Source organism: Poecile atricapillus, chromosome 1 (assembly GCF_030490865.1).
Source record: "Poecile atricapillus isolate bPoeAtr1 chromosome 1, bPoeAtr1.hap1, whole genome shotgun sequence".
Lineage (NCBI taxonomy): Eukaryota > Metazoa > Chordata > Aves > Passeriformes > Paridae > Poecile > Poecile atricapillus.
Genome location: NC_081249.1, coordinates 67,632,821 through 67,651,356, shown reverse-complemented (window position 1 = coordinate 67,651,356; position 18,536 = coordinate 67,632,821). Strand labels below are relative to the sequence as shown.

The following is an 18,536-nucleotide window of genomic DNA, read 5'->3' as shown; positions in this document are numbered from 1 at the left end:
GCTAAAAATGCATATGACATTTTGATTCATTTGGTCGATGACTCTTTATGGTGAGAGTGGAGGTTCCTGTCATCACAGCACATACAAACAAATACTGGGTGATGAGTCTCAAAATGCAAATGTAAACTGTTAGAGTTATTAGGTAGGTTTTTATTCTAATGAGGGGATCTCAGAATTACAGAATCACAGGTTGGGTCAGGCAAGGAAGTACCACAGTGGTTAATGTGGTTCAGCCTCCGTTCTTAAGCAGGGTCATGCTGGATCACACTGCACAGAATTGCATCCAGACAGTTCTTGAATATCTTCGATGAGAGAAACTCCACAACCCCTCTGGGCAGCCTATTCCAGTGCTTCGTGATCTGTAAAAAAAAAAAAAAAAGTATCTGTAAAAAAATTCTTCCTTATACAGGTGGAACTTCCTTGTGCATCAATTTCTGCCTGTTGCTTCTTGTTCTATAGCTCAACTCTATACTTCCAGGTGAGCAGGGCCTGGATTCATCCTCTAGGCACTCTCCTTTAGATGCTCACAGACACTGATGAGGTCCCCTCTCAGTCGTCTCTCCTCACAGCTGAACAGGCCCAGCTCCCTCAGCCTTTCCTTGTAAGAGATGCTCCAGTCCCCCAGGCATTCTTGCTCTTCTCCGGTGGACCCGCTCCAGGAGCTCCATGTCTCTCTTGTCCTGAGGAGCCCAGAACTGGACACAGCACTCCACATGTGCGTCACCAGGGCAGAGCAGAGGGGCAGGATCACCTCCCCTGACCTGCTGGCAACTGCTCTTCCATCCTAATCCACCCCAGGACACCAATGGCCTTGGCCACAAGGGCACTGCTGGCTCAGGGACAGCTTGTTGTCCACCAGAACCCCCAGGTCCTTTTCTGCAGAGCTGCTTTCCAGAAGATTTTCCCCTGCCTGTCCTGGGGCATAGGGTTATTTGGTGCAGGACCCTGCATTTGCCTTTCTGGAACTTCAGACTGTTCTCTGCACATTTCTCCAGCCTCTTGAGGTCCTTCTGGAGCGTTGCACAGAACTCTGTTGTATTGGCCACTCTCCTACCTTTGTTGTGTCAAATATCATATTTTTACCTTTTTACCAATGACCCAGGAAAAAAACCCATGACATCACTTATACTAATGTATAAATTACAAAAGATGGGATATTAATTCACAGAACAGCCAAAATTCTTCGATAAACTAGGTTCAAAGAAAAGATATGTTTCAGATGTTATAGGACTCTGGAGATGTGGTAGTTTAGATGTGCATATGCTCACTGTGTAATTCTGTGGCCACATAAGCAGAAATAGTATGGTAAATTATCTCTAGTTTTACTGCTGGCAAGACTGCCACTGGTATATTATGTCCAGTTCTGCTTCTGCAGTTAAAGGCAGATGATGACAAATTGGAAGAGAATCAGAGGAGAGCAGTGAGAGTGGTTAAAGAGCTTGAAGGTAATGCCTGAAGATAATGCAAGGCTTCAGGAACTTAATCTATTTAACTTTCAAAGGGACCATCAAGAGACTCTTATAACTGACTCTCTAAGATCTCAGGAAAGAAATTTGGTACAAAATATGTTACCACAGTAAAAGAAAAAATTATACCAAGACGAGTGCTAAAATTCTGATGCTATATGTAAATACTAAATTTTAACAGATTAAATTGAATTATTGGAATAATTTTTCAGGACCTGTGGCAATTTTTTTTTCATCAGACTTTCTGAAGTCTAGATAGGTAGTTCTATATTCCTATATTGTGTGTTCTGATTCAGAGAGGATTAAGTTCAAATTATTTGTTTTGTATTGTTTTGGAGTTTGGGCAGTTCTTAAGATTTTTCTTTATATATCTTTGAATCTGCAGATAAAGTGATATTCCTATGATGAAAACCATTAAGGAAACATGTTTGGTTAAATGCATTTTCATTTTTGTAAAGACTGGCAGTGTGTCTGAACTCAGTAACAGAAGTTTAAAAAGTCAGAAGTATTTTCAGTGCCTGTAATAGTATGTCGTGGAAAAGAGATGCCCTTTTGCCCAACCAACTAGCAATTTGTGGTTGATACATGGTATTAATATGGCATTAGAAGATAATTTAGATATTGTAAACTACTGATGAATGAACAACATTGAGCCCCAGTACTTGAGAATAATTTTGTTACTTAAAATGGGTTTTTGGGTCCATTAATTAAAGCCTTTCTTTTCAACAGGCCCATGCTAAGGTCTGGCATCTCTACAATGACCATTTCCGTCCAGCTCAAGGAGGAAAAGTGTCCATTGCCCTTAGCTCCCACTGGATAAAACCCCAGCGTATGACCGAAAAGAACATAAAAGAATGCCAAAAATCCCTTGATTTTGTGCTTGGCTGGTTTGCTAAGCCCATATTTATTGATGGTGACTATCCAGAGAGCATGAGGAGCAACCTCTCATCTCTTCTGCCTGCGTTCAGTGAGGCGGAGAAGAAGTATCTCAAGGGAACAGCAGACTTTTTTTCTCTTTCTTTTGGAGCTACCCTGAGTTTCCAGCTTTTGGACTCCCACATGAAATTCCAACAGTTGGAATCAATAAGCCTGAGGCAGCTCCTTTACTGGATAAACAGTGAATATAACAACCCCCAAATATTCATTGTGGAGAACAGCTGGTTTGTTTCTGGTACCACCAAGAAGGATGATGCTAAATATATTTACTATCTCAAAAAGTTCATTATGGAAACTTTAAAAGGTAGGACTTACTTTTTAATACATGCTTGAAAAAATCATAATGCAATATAGCCTACAGAGGTGTGTTAAGGCACCAACCAGGCTGAAAACTGATTTTAGTCTTTAGCATTCATCTTGGCATTTGTGAAATGAGACTTCAAATCCCTTTCCTGGGTTTGTTCTTTCCTTGAAGAACTCTCATTTCTGCAGATAGCATTTGGTGAGCTTGATGCTGCTGTCCTTGAAGTCAGTAGGAAAATTTCTACTGTCTTTGGTAAGAGAAAGTGCAAGACATGTAAACTATATTCTCAGTGGCCGTAGGAGAATTTACTGTGTTACATATTAATACCTACTTTCCTTATCTGAATGCATATGTATAAAACATAAGAATATATATGGGAAGGTAAATACTCTGCAGTAGGAATTCCCCTGAAATGAAACCATAAGGCTGAAATAGTACATTTTAAAATGAAATATTGGAACCTTTTCATTCTGCATCTTGCCCTTGCACAAATTTTACATTTGTACAGCTGTGAGCATCAATCACAGTAATTTGAATTTACATCAGTTAAAGGGGAACTGAGTGGTTGAGGACATATAATCAAAATAATTTAATTCGTTAACCTATTATTTTTTCCAAACAGTAAGAAAAATACACCACCTTAGATGAGACTTACTTGCTGTTTTCCCATTTCCTTCTGGAAAAACATTTTTTCAATCCAAGTAGTCACCAAGAAATTGTTTGGGTTCCCATTTCCACTTTCATTGTCTTTTAATTTCTAAATTTGCAATTTATTAAGTGACTTGATTGTCTACAGTTTACTGTTCTTGGTTTAAAGAGTGTTATTGTATCTATTAGTTCAGATGAGACAGACATTGTGTTACATTGCAATTTCCATATGGTGAATGAGAAAAAAATGCCTTCATTTTATTCTCAGCATTAATGAAGATGCGGAAGACTTCCAAATTAGTTTCATCTGCTTTTCCAGAAACCTAATTATTGCACATAAAATAAAAGGTGAATAAATACCTGAGCCAGTGGATCCAAAATAAAAGTATGGAAGCAAAACAGTAACTTGCAACAGTTATTGCAAGTACAGTATCACTAGTTTGCATAAAGTCAGATGAAGAGCTCATCTTCATGAAGGGGTCATAGTCCAGTTACCCCTATTTCTGCTTAGATTTTAAATTGCTGGAAATACATACATGGATCTGCCTTTTAGTCACAGCTGGCTGGAAGCAATCTCAGTTTACAAAGTGTCTTTCCATTTATTGTATCACTCAATAAATAATAATAGCAGCAACAACAGTATGACAGACTTGTTGTAAGAAACTGGCACTTGCCTAAACCTTTCATAAAAAAAAAAAAAAGAAGAAGGAAAGCAGAGACAGACTGGGTCTGCAGAAGGGACTTTGGTATCTTTAAAATGGAAACTATTGCACCCAAATCTTCTGTTGTTAGAATCTGCAAAAACCAATGTAGATACCAAAGTTCTCTATACAATACCTTGGGGAATTTAGTTGAGAAAGATCCAAAAAAAGGCATCATGCTGGCTGTGAGCAGAGTTGGTGGACAGTATTAAAAACCAAACACAAAGGTACAAGCTTTCTCTCTGAGAGATGTAGACTTGCCTATCCAGTGCAGTAAAGCACTGTAATATAAAGATTTTTGAAGTATTTAGCATGAAATTCACTCCAGTGGTGAAGGGACAGTAAATTGACAGCAGAGCTGTAGCACTGAGAAGAAAGGATTATTAATTTAGACACGGGGCCACATAACTGGCATTTTGGTACTTGCTAGATCTTGCCAGTGTCTGTGCCTGGTTGTGTGCATGCACTGGTTCAAACAGAACTGCTTATTCCTGCATCTACTTTAACAAGTGCATCCCAGTTGGAGCAAGCCAAAAAAGAAATTGGTGTTGAAGGCCAGATGTCCACACTGACATCCTGAAGCCCATTTCTGGATTAATTTCAGCCCAAAAGGAGCCAAAGGAACCCAGGCCTTGCATTTTGAGTCCACTGTGTGATGTGAACTGAAGCACAATGACGGAGATTAGTTCAAAAGTGTGCTCCTGATTTCACTTGAAGTGCTGATATAGGTGTCCATTCTGATACTGCATACTGTAGACAAGCTCTGTAAGTTTTTTAGATTTATTTTTGAATTTTCCTTTGGGAAAGGATATTTATTTGGGATTCACAGCCCTGTTTTCTATTTTTGGTATTTTATTTTTCCAGGCACCATTTAGCGTTGATTAGAGTAAATAGAGCTGTAATATAAAGTTGTTAAATATTAATTAGAGCTGTTAATTGGTTTGAGATGTCTTCTCCCATGTATCTCACCACTTACTCTGGGGTCCTACTCACTTCCCTTCTCTGTCTCTGGTGCAACAAACAAATGGATTGTGCCTTGTAAAGCAGAGCACGTTGCCTGGGAGGGCATCCAAGCTCCTCTGGGCCATGTTGACTAGTGGAGGTCAGGTCATTGTCTGGGGAGTTACCAGGTCTGAATTCAGAGTCTTATGCAGAAAAGGAACAGCCAGGCCCATGACAGATAGGACTAAGCTATTCTCAGTTATGTCCAGAGGCAAAATTAAGATATTGGGCACCTTCCAGGTGGAAGCATGGGCTGAGGGCTTCACACACCTCCCCTTCAGGTGCTGGGGTTGGAGAGCAGCTGAGCAGGAGGGTTTTAAAGATCTGTATTTGATATTTACAGGTCTGCCATGTTTCCTTGCACAGCTTCTATACTATTGAGCCAAACAGGGCATGAGCTGAACTGCTGTTTAATTTTTAATCCAGTTCTGGCAGAGTTCTGGTCTGTACAGTATCACACTTGTAGGCATACTCTGGGGCATTGCTCAGATCAGGAGTCACTTGCAGTGGTAGTATGGACAAGGCTACTCAGTTTCAGAAGCAAGGGCAGTCTAGGTTTCAGTCAGTCCCGTTTAGTCACCAACAGACGTAAAGGAAAAAGAAGAAACAGAAAGAAAGAGGAAAGAAATGAAAAGAGAAGAAAACGAAAGAGAAAATAAAAGAAAAAAAGAAAAGAGAAAAGAAAAGGAGAAAAGAAGAGATACATTAATTTTCATTGTGGTTTCCCAGTAATATGCAATCCTTGTGGGATATGGTGTTTGAGACTTTCAGACTTCTTGGAACTTTGAAACATTTTTCAAGTTGCTTCTTTCCTAGGTGACACTTAAAAGTTAATACATTTTTTAAAAAGGATTTGTAGAGGATTTTTACAAGGTGCTCAGGAAGTGTGGGAGTGCTGTGTGATGACTTACAGAAGGGTGAGATGCTATTCAAAGAAGTTCTCCTGAGACTGGTTCACACTGTGGACCTGTACTGGCTTTTACCCTGCTGTGTGGCAGATTTGATCCTGGGTGGACACAGAGGTTAGAAAAATAGTGGCATTTGCCAAACACAAAAGAATGGTGCCTTTAGGAGGAGAAATATTCCATTTCCTTAGACATTTTCTCGTGACCTCTGACAAAGACTGGGCCAAATTTGTTGCTTATTTAACTGGATTGTTCCTTTATTTGATTCAAACAGGGTTACAATCAAGAATCCATGTGGTCCCTCATAACTGATTGTAATGAGGTACATTAGTAAAGCCAGGAAATTAGGACCTTGTTAGTCTGCTTGCCTGAAATAACACTTTCAGTGTTACTAGGCTGGTGAATATTATGTTCAGTCAGTATCTCATTTGGGCTGACAGAAAATGGTGAGTAATAAAGATAAACTTTGCTGGCTACAGAGCCAAGCACCAGTTCAAAAGAGTGCTTAAGAATGTGCTTAAATGCATTGCTGAATTAGGGTGGGTCTAATTATGTAATTAGAATAAGCACACTCCTTTGTGCTTTCCTGGAGCTGAGCCTTGCCCAGGAACATTTTGCTGAATCTCAGTGTTTAATACAGCTAAAAGTGAGTTTCATTTGGAATCTGGTAATAATGCTGGTAAAACTAGCAGATACCGGTAGATCCCAACGTTAACCTTCAAAGCATGTGGTGATTTTAAAAGTCAAACACTTGACCTAGAACATGCAGATATTTTTAGAAACCCTTAAATATTTGAACTGGAAAATGGTGTGCCATAAAAGATGTAAAGAGACAGAATTACCAAATAGAGTCTTTCTGTATTATCACTTCTGCTTGGAATCTCTGGTAATAAAAATTCATGTGCACTCCAAATGTGCTGTCAGGTTTTTCTCAATATGTATTTGGAGTGGAGGGGGAGGAGATGAAAAGGAGTATAACTTTGTTTGCATACAGGGTAGTGCTGCAGTAACACCTGCCCTGAGTGAGTGAGCTGCAGTGTGAACAGAGCAGAGGGCAGTACAGGACAGTCACTGGCTTTGTGCAGATGGGTCAGGCTCTACTCCGAGGCTGAGGTTTGGCACGTCTGATGAGCAGCACTGCTCAAATCACTGCTGCATGGCTTCTCTTTCTAAATCTTGCTGCTTTAAAGCCAAGCCAGTTTCCTCTGCTGCCTTCTAGCATAATCTGGCAGCTCCCCAAGTGCAGCTGAAATATGTTCCCTGAATAGGCTTTGAGGAAGGCCCTGAGATACTTATCTGACCTGTCGCATTGTTACACAGTAATGCTGCAAGCATTGCAGATAGGGTGTAATTTACTGAGGAAAAATGAGCACCGTGATAAGTTTGGGTTTGTTCTTTCCTCAGCTATCCGATATGATGGAGTTAACGTGTTTGGCTACACAGTCTGGTCCCTCCTGGATGGCTTTGAGTGGCATAGGGGGTACAGCATTCGACGTGGATTGTTCTATGTTGATTTTCAAAGCCATGACAAGAAGCTGATGCCCAAATCTTCTGTCTTGTTCTATCAAAAGCTGATAGAAAAAAATGGCTTCCCACCTTTGCCTGAAAACCAGCCCATAGAAGGTATTTTTCCCTGTGGCTTTGCTTGGGGAATTGTTGACAACTACATTCAGGTGAGTCTGATAATAAAGCCGACAGGCTGTCCAGCCAGATCAATGCACAAGTTGACAGTGACGTATTTGCTGAATAGAGTGTCTTTGCCACACTGTGTGTGTCTACTACCACAGTGCTGCAAGGAGACAGGTACAAGGCTTTTGTGCCAAACATCATGTCTTTCATTCTTCACCAGACTTTCTGTGTGTGACCAACGAGAACCAGTCAGATTGAGACACTAAATAACATTTTAGAGAAGTCTATGGAAATGGAAAGGAGTCTGATGCTTGTCTTCCCTGAACATCTGTGATCAGTTATGGGAAATCAGTTATTTTCAAAGGGAAGTCAATTAAATCTGCTAAACGGTAAAATACATGTTTTAGCAAACTTCCTAAAAACTCCCAAAACTCCATTGGCATGTTTCTACATCTTATGCATATACATCCTGGTACTGTTCTTAGAGAGATTTTATAACAAAAGGAAGCGAACAATACTAGATTTAAATGAAATTTCTGTATTCCTTGTATTTAATTTTATGTCATACTGTGTCTGATGAGGGCCTGCAGTGCCCCTGCATGGAACCTAGCTAGTTCATGGCCCTCAGTCTTTATTTGAACTGATTTGATACTTTGGGAGAATTTTTCAAATTATAAGACTTTATAACATGAGTAAAAATTGTACCTGAATTATGATCACTTTAACTGTTGGGCTCTGCAGTTTTTGGATGCTAATTTGGGTTGCAGAGCTTCTCTAAACACAGTAAAGAGGTGTAAATTCAAAGCCAAGGCTTCATTCAAGAACAGAATTTTTGATTTATATTTTTCACAAAGGCAGAATCTTTCTTAAGGCTAGAATGTGAGGAGCTTGTTTGTTTTTTCTCACTCCAAAACTAAGATTTGACTTTGTTCTCTTGAGAAATACTGCAGCCTTCTTACCTCATGCACCGATTTCCAAGAAAATTCAAGTCATCCTCCTAGCTCTCAGATAGATTAAGAATTGGAAATGGAATTGCTGCTTTTGGAGTCAATAACAACTATAACGTTGTAGAATCAGTCAGCCTACAACAGCTAAAAAATCCCTCCCATACCCAAACCCTTCAAAGCTGAATATTTTAGTTTCAAAAGGCCATTCAAACATTTTGTGCTGTAAGGCTTAGGTAGTTTGATTTGTAGATGCATCACAGTGGAAAAACTGTTTTGACAGCATTCCCACAGTATTAGTGGCAATGCATGCTTTAGTAATCTACAAGGGACAATTCTCCAGAAAAGCAATTTCCCTCAGACATGCTGTTTTTTATTACTTTCTTCTATAAGCACAGTACTGACCTCTCCGGAGAAAATAGCAACTGATTTTCAGCAACTGATTTTATACAGTCTGCAGAACCTCAGCTACAAGTTGAACACTGGTTGTAGGCTGACACCTGCTTTTCAAACAGAGGGCAGGACAAGGAATCTGAACTCAGGGGGAAACCACAGACCAAAGATTAAAAAGAAAGAGAAAAGGGCAAATAAAGACCATGGCACCACTATCCTATGATTTGGATCTAGAAAGAATTATGCAGAGTATGAATGAGGAGATTTCACACTGTGTAGTATTATAAGTAGTTCAATTTTTCATTTTCTAGTCCTTACTCTGCTGGTAATTTTCATTAAAAAGTGAAAATATAGTTCTGAGCAACCCTGAGAAGCTCATCTTGTACTGTGTTACTGTGTGTCATACCGGCAGTTCTGACATCTGAAACCCTAAAGCCTTCTGGGAAATGCATTTGCTGTTGGAGTAACATATAGTGGGTTTACTCAGAGGCCCAAAAAAATTGATTCAGACATCAACAGCCTGCTGAAATAACTTTGAAATTACTTCAGTATGAACTAAATAAAAAAGGATGTCTTCAGCAAGAAGGAAAAATTTTGCTTGTCAACTGAATTTTTGCTAAAAATCAAGTGCAGAGCATTACTCATCTTTCATCATAGTTAGGAAAAGAACAGAACACAGAAATGATGTTGTATTCATTATTTCTTTTCCTGCATTCAGGGAGTGGTCTTGAAACTGACTGTACTGGGTAATTTACAACAGACAGTATCTCTGTAGACCATCCTTAATCTTGAAAGAAAAACATTTTAAAAACTACTGTAGTCTTCACTGAACATCTCCTTCTCTGGAGATCTGTTGCAGGCTTAGTGCCTTATCCCTGAGCAATCCCTTATTTCTTTTGGAAACTGGAACAGCTTAGAGAAGACATAAACACGATGACCATTCGCGTAAGCTTGTTTGAAAAGTAGGGTGAAAATGATACATAGATTTGGTACTTTTCTGACATCACTTGTTAACAGAAAAGTCATTCATTCATATGGGCCCGAGATACCAGTACAGAGATGCTGAATGCAAAGTTTTGACTTAGGATATTCTTTTACTCGGCTGTGCCTGATGGTTATGATGTTCCCACCTACCTAGAACAAACAGCTTTAATCTGGTGTGCTTCTTGTTCTCCCTAGGTAGACACGACACCCGCTCAGTTCCTTGACTCCAGTGTTTATGTGTGGGATGTTCACCAGACAAAGAAGCTCATTAAAGTGGATGGAGTTTATGCCGCAAAGCGCAAGCGTCACTGTGTTGACTTCGCTGCTATCAGGCTCCAGATCTCTCTTCTGCAAGAGATGCATGTCACACACTTCCATTTTTCACTGAAATGGTCTTTAATCCTTCCTTTAGGTAACCTTTCTCTAATCAACCACACACTTGTACATTACTATCAGTGTTTTGCTAGTGAACTTCTCAGAGTTAACATAACTCCTGTTGTTGCTTTATGGCAACCTATGGTTGAAAATCAAGAGCTTCCAGTTTCTCTTGCCAAATATGGAGCTTGGGAAAACACAGGAACTGTTCAGGCTTTTGTTGAGTATGCCAGATTCTGCTTTACAAGTCTTGGGGACCATGTCAAATTCTGGATCACCATGAATGAACCGTCTGTGAAAAACCTGACATACACAGCAGGGCACAACCTATTGAAAGCCCATGCAAAAGTCTGGCATGTTTATGACAAAGAATTCAGGAGATCTCAGAAGGGCAAAATATCTATAGCTTTGCAAGCTGACTGGGTAGAACCAGCTTGTCCCTTTTCCAGGAATGACCAAGAAGTTGCTGACAGGATTTTAGAGTTCGACATTGGTTGGCTTGCAGAGCCCATCTTTGGGAATGGAGACTACCCAGAGGTGATGAGAGCGTGGCTTCACCGAATAAATGGTGCTGACCTGTATAATTTCCACTTGCCTTACTTCTCAGAAGATGAAAAGAAATTAATACGGGGCTCATTTGATTTTTTTGCCTTGAGTCACTACACTACAACCCTTGTGGGCTCAGAGAAAGAAGATGCAGTAAAATATGACCACTACCTTGAAGTTCAAATGATCAATGACATCACATGGCTTCACTCTCCCAGCAGAGCTGCAGTAGTGCCCTGGGGACTGCGTAAATTGCTCAAGTGGGTGAAATCAAAGTATGGTGATGTCCCAATTTACATTATGGCTAATGGGATTGATGATGACCAGAATATGGTGCACGATAAGCTGAGAGTGTATTACATCCAGAATTACATCAATGAAGCTTTAAAAGGTAAGGAACCACAGATGGTTTATGTCACAAATCCCACTATTAGTATACACTGTATGATAGAATATGTTTAGCTTTAAAAGACATGTCCTCTGTAGAATACTCCATAAATGAGATGTTCCTACAGTGTAACAGGTAATTTTCCCCTTGATTTATGATTCATTGGTGTTACTAAACATCAGGAAGACTGACCTTGCTTATATTCTGCCCAAGACAGCAGATGAAGTTATTAATGGATTCAGTAAATTTAAATAGAAGTTATGTGAGTAGCTCCACATGTATTTAGTCAGATTTTCATCTTATTGTACTTCTGCTGTTGTTTTGCACTGTTGCTTCTCTCCAGTGATGTGCCTCAGGGCTGAGTATGAGTTCTGTTCCTCAGTTGTCTCTGTATCTTATCCAACAGTGATCTTATCCAGCAGTGATCTTCATAATAATTCAGCTGTCTACCTCATTATGCCATTTCCTGGACTGTTTCCTGCTATTCAGAACACATGCCAGTCTTTTTCTTTGTCTCAAAGATTCATAAATTATAAGGCAAAAAGGAGGCATTTTGAGTCATCCTGTCATACAGCACATGCTGTTTTTTCAGAAAAGTACAAGACCCAAATGAGATAATTTTTACTGATGAAGAAACTTTGGCACCTCACAGTATGTGTATATATATATATCAATCACACTATTAATTGCTCTAACTTCATCTTTAAGCAATTTTGTTTTGTGTTTCCACATGTATTTTACCTATGTAGGTGTTAGCAGACACAAGACAAGCCATCTCTCATTTATCTCTTTGATAGATAACACAGACGAAGTTCTTTGTGTCCCTTGCAATAAAGCATCATTTCAAAGTTCTGAGTTATTCAGTTTTTTCCCTGTGTGCTGGTATTCCTGATGAGAGGGGTAAACCCAGACCTATGCATACTGTTCCTCTTGCCACACTTAGGCAGGTATAACATAACCTCTTACCCTCTTCATTTCTACATGCAAGCAGGCTGTTGGCCTTCTTGGCCACAGCAGCAGGTTGGTTACACAGATTCTGTGGTGACTTGCTGACGTTTTAAACTCAGTTACAGATTCCTGCCCCCCACTCCAAGCAGGACTGTCTCTTCAAAAGTAGGTCTGCTTGTTCTTTGACCTCTTCACATTTGGTCATGTTCAAATGCCTGCTGCTTGTTTATGCAAACCTTGCTACGCTAGCTAGGTTATGTTTCTAATCTTTGTGATACTTGCAGACTGTGAGAAATAGTTTTACATTTATTTCAGGTTGCTGATATATTTAAGATCATAAATAAACTTAGTGCTAAAAGCCGAGCTCCATGACCATGGTAGAAATACATACACTGTGACACTTACTTGCCTGAAATTACATTTCTAGACTTCTAGTTCTGTTACTTCTTAATTCTACCTGAGACCAGTTGAAATCTGTTTATTATGGGCTTCCCTTGACCTCATAACATTCTATTTTCTTGATCCAAATGCCATATAGTACCAAGTCATTTGCCTTGTGAAGCTCTAAGTATATAACATCAAACATCATTACTTTTATTGATCTGCTGATCTTGGAAAAAAAGATGTCAAGATATTTTGACAAGATTTATTTTTCATAAAGCTAAGCTGATTGGCATTCATCCTGTATTATCTCCTAAATTTCATATTTATCAAGCTTTATATAATCTGTTCCACTCTTTTGATAGGTAGTGAAGGATGGCTGGCAATTCCTGTCCACTTTATTAACCACTGGCTTTAACTTCCTCCTCAGTAATTTCCACCTCTTTCGCAAGTTACTGAACATCAATATTAAGTGCCCAAGAGTTCATTCTCGAGCATTTTGTAGCACTGGATGCATGTTTTATAAATCTATAGTTAAAAAATATATTTTGGCTATATTTGGGCTTGTGGTTTCAAACTGTTTTTTTTCTGTATTGCTTGTTTCCTTGGCACATCTGTTTGCAAAGTGTCTGTGGATATGGGCTTTTCTCCCAGTTCTCATTAGCAAGAACACCTACGCATGCCTCTGTTTTGTACGGAACTTTGCCCTTTGGAATGTTCTGGTACCACTGTTCCCCAGTCACTTCTTTCTCCCTCTTCTGTCCAGCTCCTGTGTTTTTCAGCTTAGCCTATTTTCTTATCTTTTCACCACCTTTGTGATGACTCTGCTGACTAGCCATAATACTTTTCCTAAAGCTTTATCTCCCCCTTTAGACACCATACACTCCTCCAAAGTGTTTGATCCATCACTTTTCCATTTTTTCTTCTCCCTCTCTGGTATTGCACTTTTGTCCATTTTGTCATTACATAACGTTGGCATCATGACTGATTCAGGTTTCTCCAAGACTTGCATTTCTTTTTTGCAAGACCTTGTGCAGTAACTAAGATGAATTAATAATCTTGTGTCCTTACCTCAGTGTCACAGTGTATAGGGGGATTGGTATGTGTATGCTCTGGCTTTGAAGTCCCTATTCTGCCTTCTTCCTCCAGCTGGTTTCAGGCACTGCATGTGGAAATTTTTGTGCATGTAATATTGCTCACCTGCATTGTTCCAGGGGAGCCAGCAGGTTTGTGCAGATAAATGATTCTAGGATAGAGTATGCGACCCTTTGGACTGAGGCCATATTTTGAAGTGCTTTATACTCTGTTTAAGTACATCTTTGCCAGCTGAAAACAAAGAACAGCAATTACCATTTATGTAACACCATTAAATCCACCTGCAGTTCTGCAAACACAACTAGTTAATTATCCTGGGCAGCAGCTCTGTAAAGGGGCAGGTAAATATTCTTTCATTTTGCACGTGAAAAGTGGGTTAGAGGTGCTAAAGTCTTGCATGTGGCTTCAGAAAGAATTATTTCTAGAAGCATATGAAAATTCAGTTCTGTGTTCATCTGCTTTAATTTGTTAATTTTTTTTGAGAGATAAAGTATTACAGTTTGTGTTTACTACCTTGGGTTGATTTTTTTTGTCAAGCAGGATGGATGGCTCAAGGTTAGCACTGCAACTGCTGGGCCTCTTCCAGTAGCTGAGTTAGCAATACGGATTGTGGACGTGTTCTCAGTAAAGACAAACACAGGTCATCTTGGATCAGAAATGTGGGTTAATAACAAGAGAGGGCTGTGGTTTGCATAAACTTTCCCCTTGCACTGATGATATCCCGGTACACAACCTCAGCATGGCTGTGTGATTTTTCTGGTGTCACTGTGCCTTTGCTGGTGAGAAGTGCAGCCTGATGTCCTTCTCCTCTCCTGCAAGGGAGAAGGAGCAATCAGAGAAGCGGGCTGCAGAAAACTAGAGGCAGGAAACCCAAAACCTGTATTCTTCCATATAAAGAGAGCCATCTTTTCATGATAGGCTCCATGCTGATCATTAAACACAGTCAGGCACTCACAGCTGTGTTTACCAAGCACAAGGAAATAAATTGCAGGATCCTCACAGATCACACTGTCTGGCAGTGGCTGACAGATTCTTACTTTTTATGAGAAACACTTCACAGATGTACATGTACGTGTACCTTACCTAATTTTGGAGAGGAGAAGTGCAGATGCGGGTTTAACATTTCCCTGCCCCTCCTTTACACAGGGGCATATGGTACTGCTCTTGAATGCAAAGTGACATTGATTCATTTCTTCAACCCTTTGTTTTCTTTTGCAGCTTACACCTTGGATGATGTTAACCTTCAAGGATATTTTGTCTATTCTTTTAACGACAAGACTGCTCCTAAGTATGGTCTCTACAGCTATATTGCAAATCAGTATGAACCAAAGCCTTCTCTGAAACATTACAGGGAAATAATTGGCAATAATGGTTTTCCTGGTCCTGAAACTCCGGAGTTGCTGTGTCCAGAAGAGGTTGCCTCATGTTCCGAATGCCACTTCTTCCGAACGAGAAAATCATTATTAGCCTTTATCTCTTTTGTATTTGTTGCTTTTATTGTTACTATATTCTTCATTACTTACTACTCCAAGAGGGTAGAAAGAAGGTATAAATAGAGTTTCTTCTTTGAATACATCACTCACTATCCTTTTTCTTACATCTCCTTGGGAAATCTGAAATAAGAATGCTTCAGCATTAGGAAGGGATTTACATTGCCTGATACTGCAGGATAATGACATTGAAAAGCTATTGCTTGCATATGGCTTCCAGAAATCATTTACTCTGTTATAGTACCTTTGGTTTCTAACCGGCCCTTGATTCCTGTGGTTGGAGTTGTTTCACAGCTTTGCCTGGGACCTTTTGTTGAGCAGATGCTTTCCCCTTCGGCAATCCCCTTTTGGATTTGCCTTACTGAACTGGTGAAAAGTTTTGAAAACATAGTGTGATGGAAGAGCCTAAATGTCAAATTCTCCAAGACTGGGGTGAAACAAGAGTTTAGTTTTCCAAATTAGGGTTTAACACCGACGTTTCTTAACCAGAGATAAACCCTAACTGGAGCAGAGACTATGACTGAGAAGAAAGATGGAGGAGAATTGCAAAAAGCAGTGCTGAGGAAAGATTAACTCCTTTCCTAAAGAAGATGCAGGAGGAAGAACAGGGGGAAATGAGTCTGTACTGCTGGGAGCTCTTGATAAATCAGTTATCTAGTACTGAGACTATGTCTGACTTCAGGCTGTCATTGGGGAACTTCAGTTAAAGGAACTGTGTCTTTCTGTGTCTTTCTCAGGGGGTAAGAAGTAGGGGTATATCCAGGGATTGCAGGGGTCATGCCATCAACTGGGAAGAGATGGGAAAGATGAAAGGGCTTCCCTTTAGTTTGCTCAGAAAAAAAGGGCAAGGAGCAGGAACTGGGATGTCTTCACTGGCTGAGTTGGCAGAAAGCTGTGTTTCTGACCCTGTGCTCTCTTGCCCTGTACCCAGGGACATGGCACACCTGGGATACCCTGTTTCTACACTTACCACAGCCAGTTGAATTCAGCTGCCACTGCTTGGCTACTTACCTGCTGGAAACTTGTGGTGACTTAACAGGGATGGTCTCTGCATGCTCTTTGTGTTGAGTGCAGAGACTTTAAAAGCCAGCATTTTGGTGTAATAGTGCAACATTTTTTGCTGCCAGGGTCCGAGACTGGAGCTGTTTGGGCCAAACCTCTCGCAGGTTGCCTGGAGGTTCTCCTTTGAGCAACTGGACCTGGCAGCATTTCATCCCAAAGTATTTCTGGATATCTGAGGGCTTCTTGTTCTTCTGTCAACAAGATAAAATAGCAAAATGTTAGCGCCATTGTTTATTAGGAGAAATAGAGAGAGAATGGGAGAAAAAACCCTATGTCATTTTGCCTGCCTTGTGAATTGCTGCATTCAGAGGGTCCTCAGTGTAAAGCAGTACGGTCATTTTTCTCTGCTCTCTAACCCTAGGCCTGCATTGCCTTCAGCTGTAATTGTGTTTTTATTGTTACGTGAACAATGTCACTCACTGGAAAGAACATTTTAAAAGAAATGTGCTCTGTGTTAATCAAGAATTATTTATCTACTAAAGCTGATTATGCTGTATTAAATGTGATGTTTATCTACTAGATTACTAGAAGATGACTAAATAGCCTCCCAGGGTTCCTTTCAACCTGAACACTCTGTGACTCTATACTGTAAATTGAAACTTACATATGAGATATTATTTTAATTTTTAACTTAAGATTATATTTTTTCTTAAATAATGTATAGAAAAAAAAGAGAATTCATATCTTCTCATAATGATTAATATATTTTTCCTCCAATTCCAGTCTTTAAATGGTCTCTCTCTGCAATTATGTATATTTTGGTATCAAGATTAAGGTGCACATCTCAGGGTAAGTGATGAAGTATTAAAAATATGTATGAAAATTATTTATAGACTGATAGGACTTGCTTTGGAAGAGAACATTTCAAACTGCTGTATATTTATATGTTGGTGCCTGGTGCACTGAGGATTATGAAGAAATAGCTCTCCCTGAGTGTATGAAATGTGGAATGGCTTTTCCCTGGCACGACAATGAATCACCGTGCAATACGTTCTGCCAGCTGCCAGCTGCCTTTGCAGTACGTAACAAAAAGTGATGTTCATTTAGCATGAGCTGTACCTGGGTCATGCCCGCTTTGTGTGTTTTGTATGTGCATGTGTGTGTGTGGTGTGTATTTTGCTGTTGGTCAAATGTTGGGACCTGATGTTTCCGAGGAGCCAGGTATACCTGGGTTGTACCTGCCTCCCTGGGGTTTGAGGGGACTCAGGGAGTCTGGCCAGGGCAAATCCAGAAGAGCACAGATGCCATGGGCACAGAGGTGATGGACACTGGCCTGAGCTGATGCTTCACGAGCAGTTCCCATCCATCCAGCTGCTGCTGGGAGCTGTGGCGTGGCCCAGGCACAGCACAACGTGTGAAACAACAGTCCCAGCACGGAGGAGACACGGCACGCTCTTCCCATAGAGGCTGGGTGATATGTAACCACTGACAGGCAGATGGCACCAGCTGGATAGCTAATTTGTAGGTATACTGGGATCTGTTGCTGTGTGATGTGCTGTATCCACTCATGGAGCTATGACCCATGGAACTAACACAGCCTTTGTTGTAGTTGCTTCAGAAGAGGTTTTAAATGTCACTGCAGAATGCAGCTGGCTTGAGCAGGGCACAGTGGTTGCCAAAGCCTTCTCCCAGGCATCCTGCCTGTGGTGCTGCCTGGGCCAGTGAATTGCACAATGATGGGCCGTTCTGATGGAGATAATGGTATGGTTTTGCCTCTGGAATCTGCCTTATTTTATGTAATCAGGGCAAGTTTCCTGTCAATTGTCTTGAAAAAATCACTCTTCACTAACAAAGAAGTCTTTGAATAGGCAAAGGTTGGGTACCTGTCCAAGGTGTGCTTATGCAAACCGATGTGGCAATCACCTGCTTTGGTCCTGCTGTGGGGCACTTGCTGCCTTCAATGCCCACATGAGAGCGGTGATCTGACTCCATCTGTGCATCCTGAGCAGAAATGCAGGCAGCAGCAAGGACTTTGAGCACAGGGGGCTCCCTACTCGGGCTGCAAAGTGCACCACTTTGGTGGTGGCTGGTGGTTTGTTTTCTGAAGAACAAGACTCAGCATGCTCAACTTGCAGTTTTTTAGGTAGACTGCTTTCTTGATTTTTAACTTGTTTATAGAATGAAATGTTGTTGCCAGTTTTCTCAATGCTCCAGATTAAACATTGTATTTGTTCAAAATATTTTTGTGACAGGTGTGCAAAGCTTCTGGTTTATTTCTTGAAAAGATTGTGCCGATTGACTGTGGGAGGGATGTCTTTGCTAAATGACAGGATGAATGTTATATTGTTTTTATAACAATCACAGAAGTGAAATAAAGATACTGAATGTAACAAATTGTA

The 18,536-nt window shown here is 40.3% G+C and overlaps 1 protein-coding gene across 2 annotated transcripts in view; it reads left to right on the top strand.

Annotated features, from left to right (window-relative positions):
* Positions 1-18,536, top strand: part of KL (klotho) — a 48,664-nt gene extending 30,128 nt beyond the window's left edge. For both annotated transcript variants that reach the window (XM_058862526.1, XM_058862516.1), the window contains exons 2-5: positions 2,196-2,706; positions 7,367-7,635; positions 10,108-11,224; positions 14,864-18,536. In XM_058862526.1, coding sequence (XP_058718509.1) covers positions 2,196-2,706; positions 7,367-7,635; positions 10,108-11,224; positions 14,864-15,201 — 2,235 coding nt within the window. In that variant the 3' untranslated portion in view covers positions 15,202-18,536. The remainder of the gene's footprint in view (positions 1-2,195; positions 2,707-7,366; positions 7,636-10,107; positions 11,225-14,863) is intronic.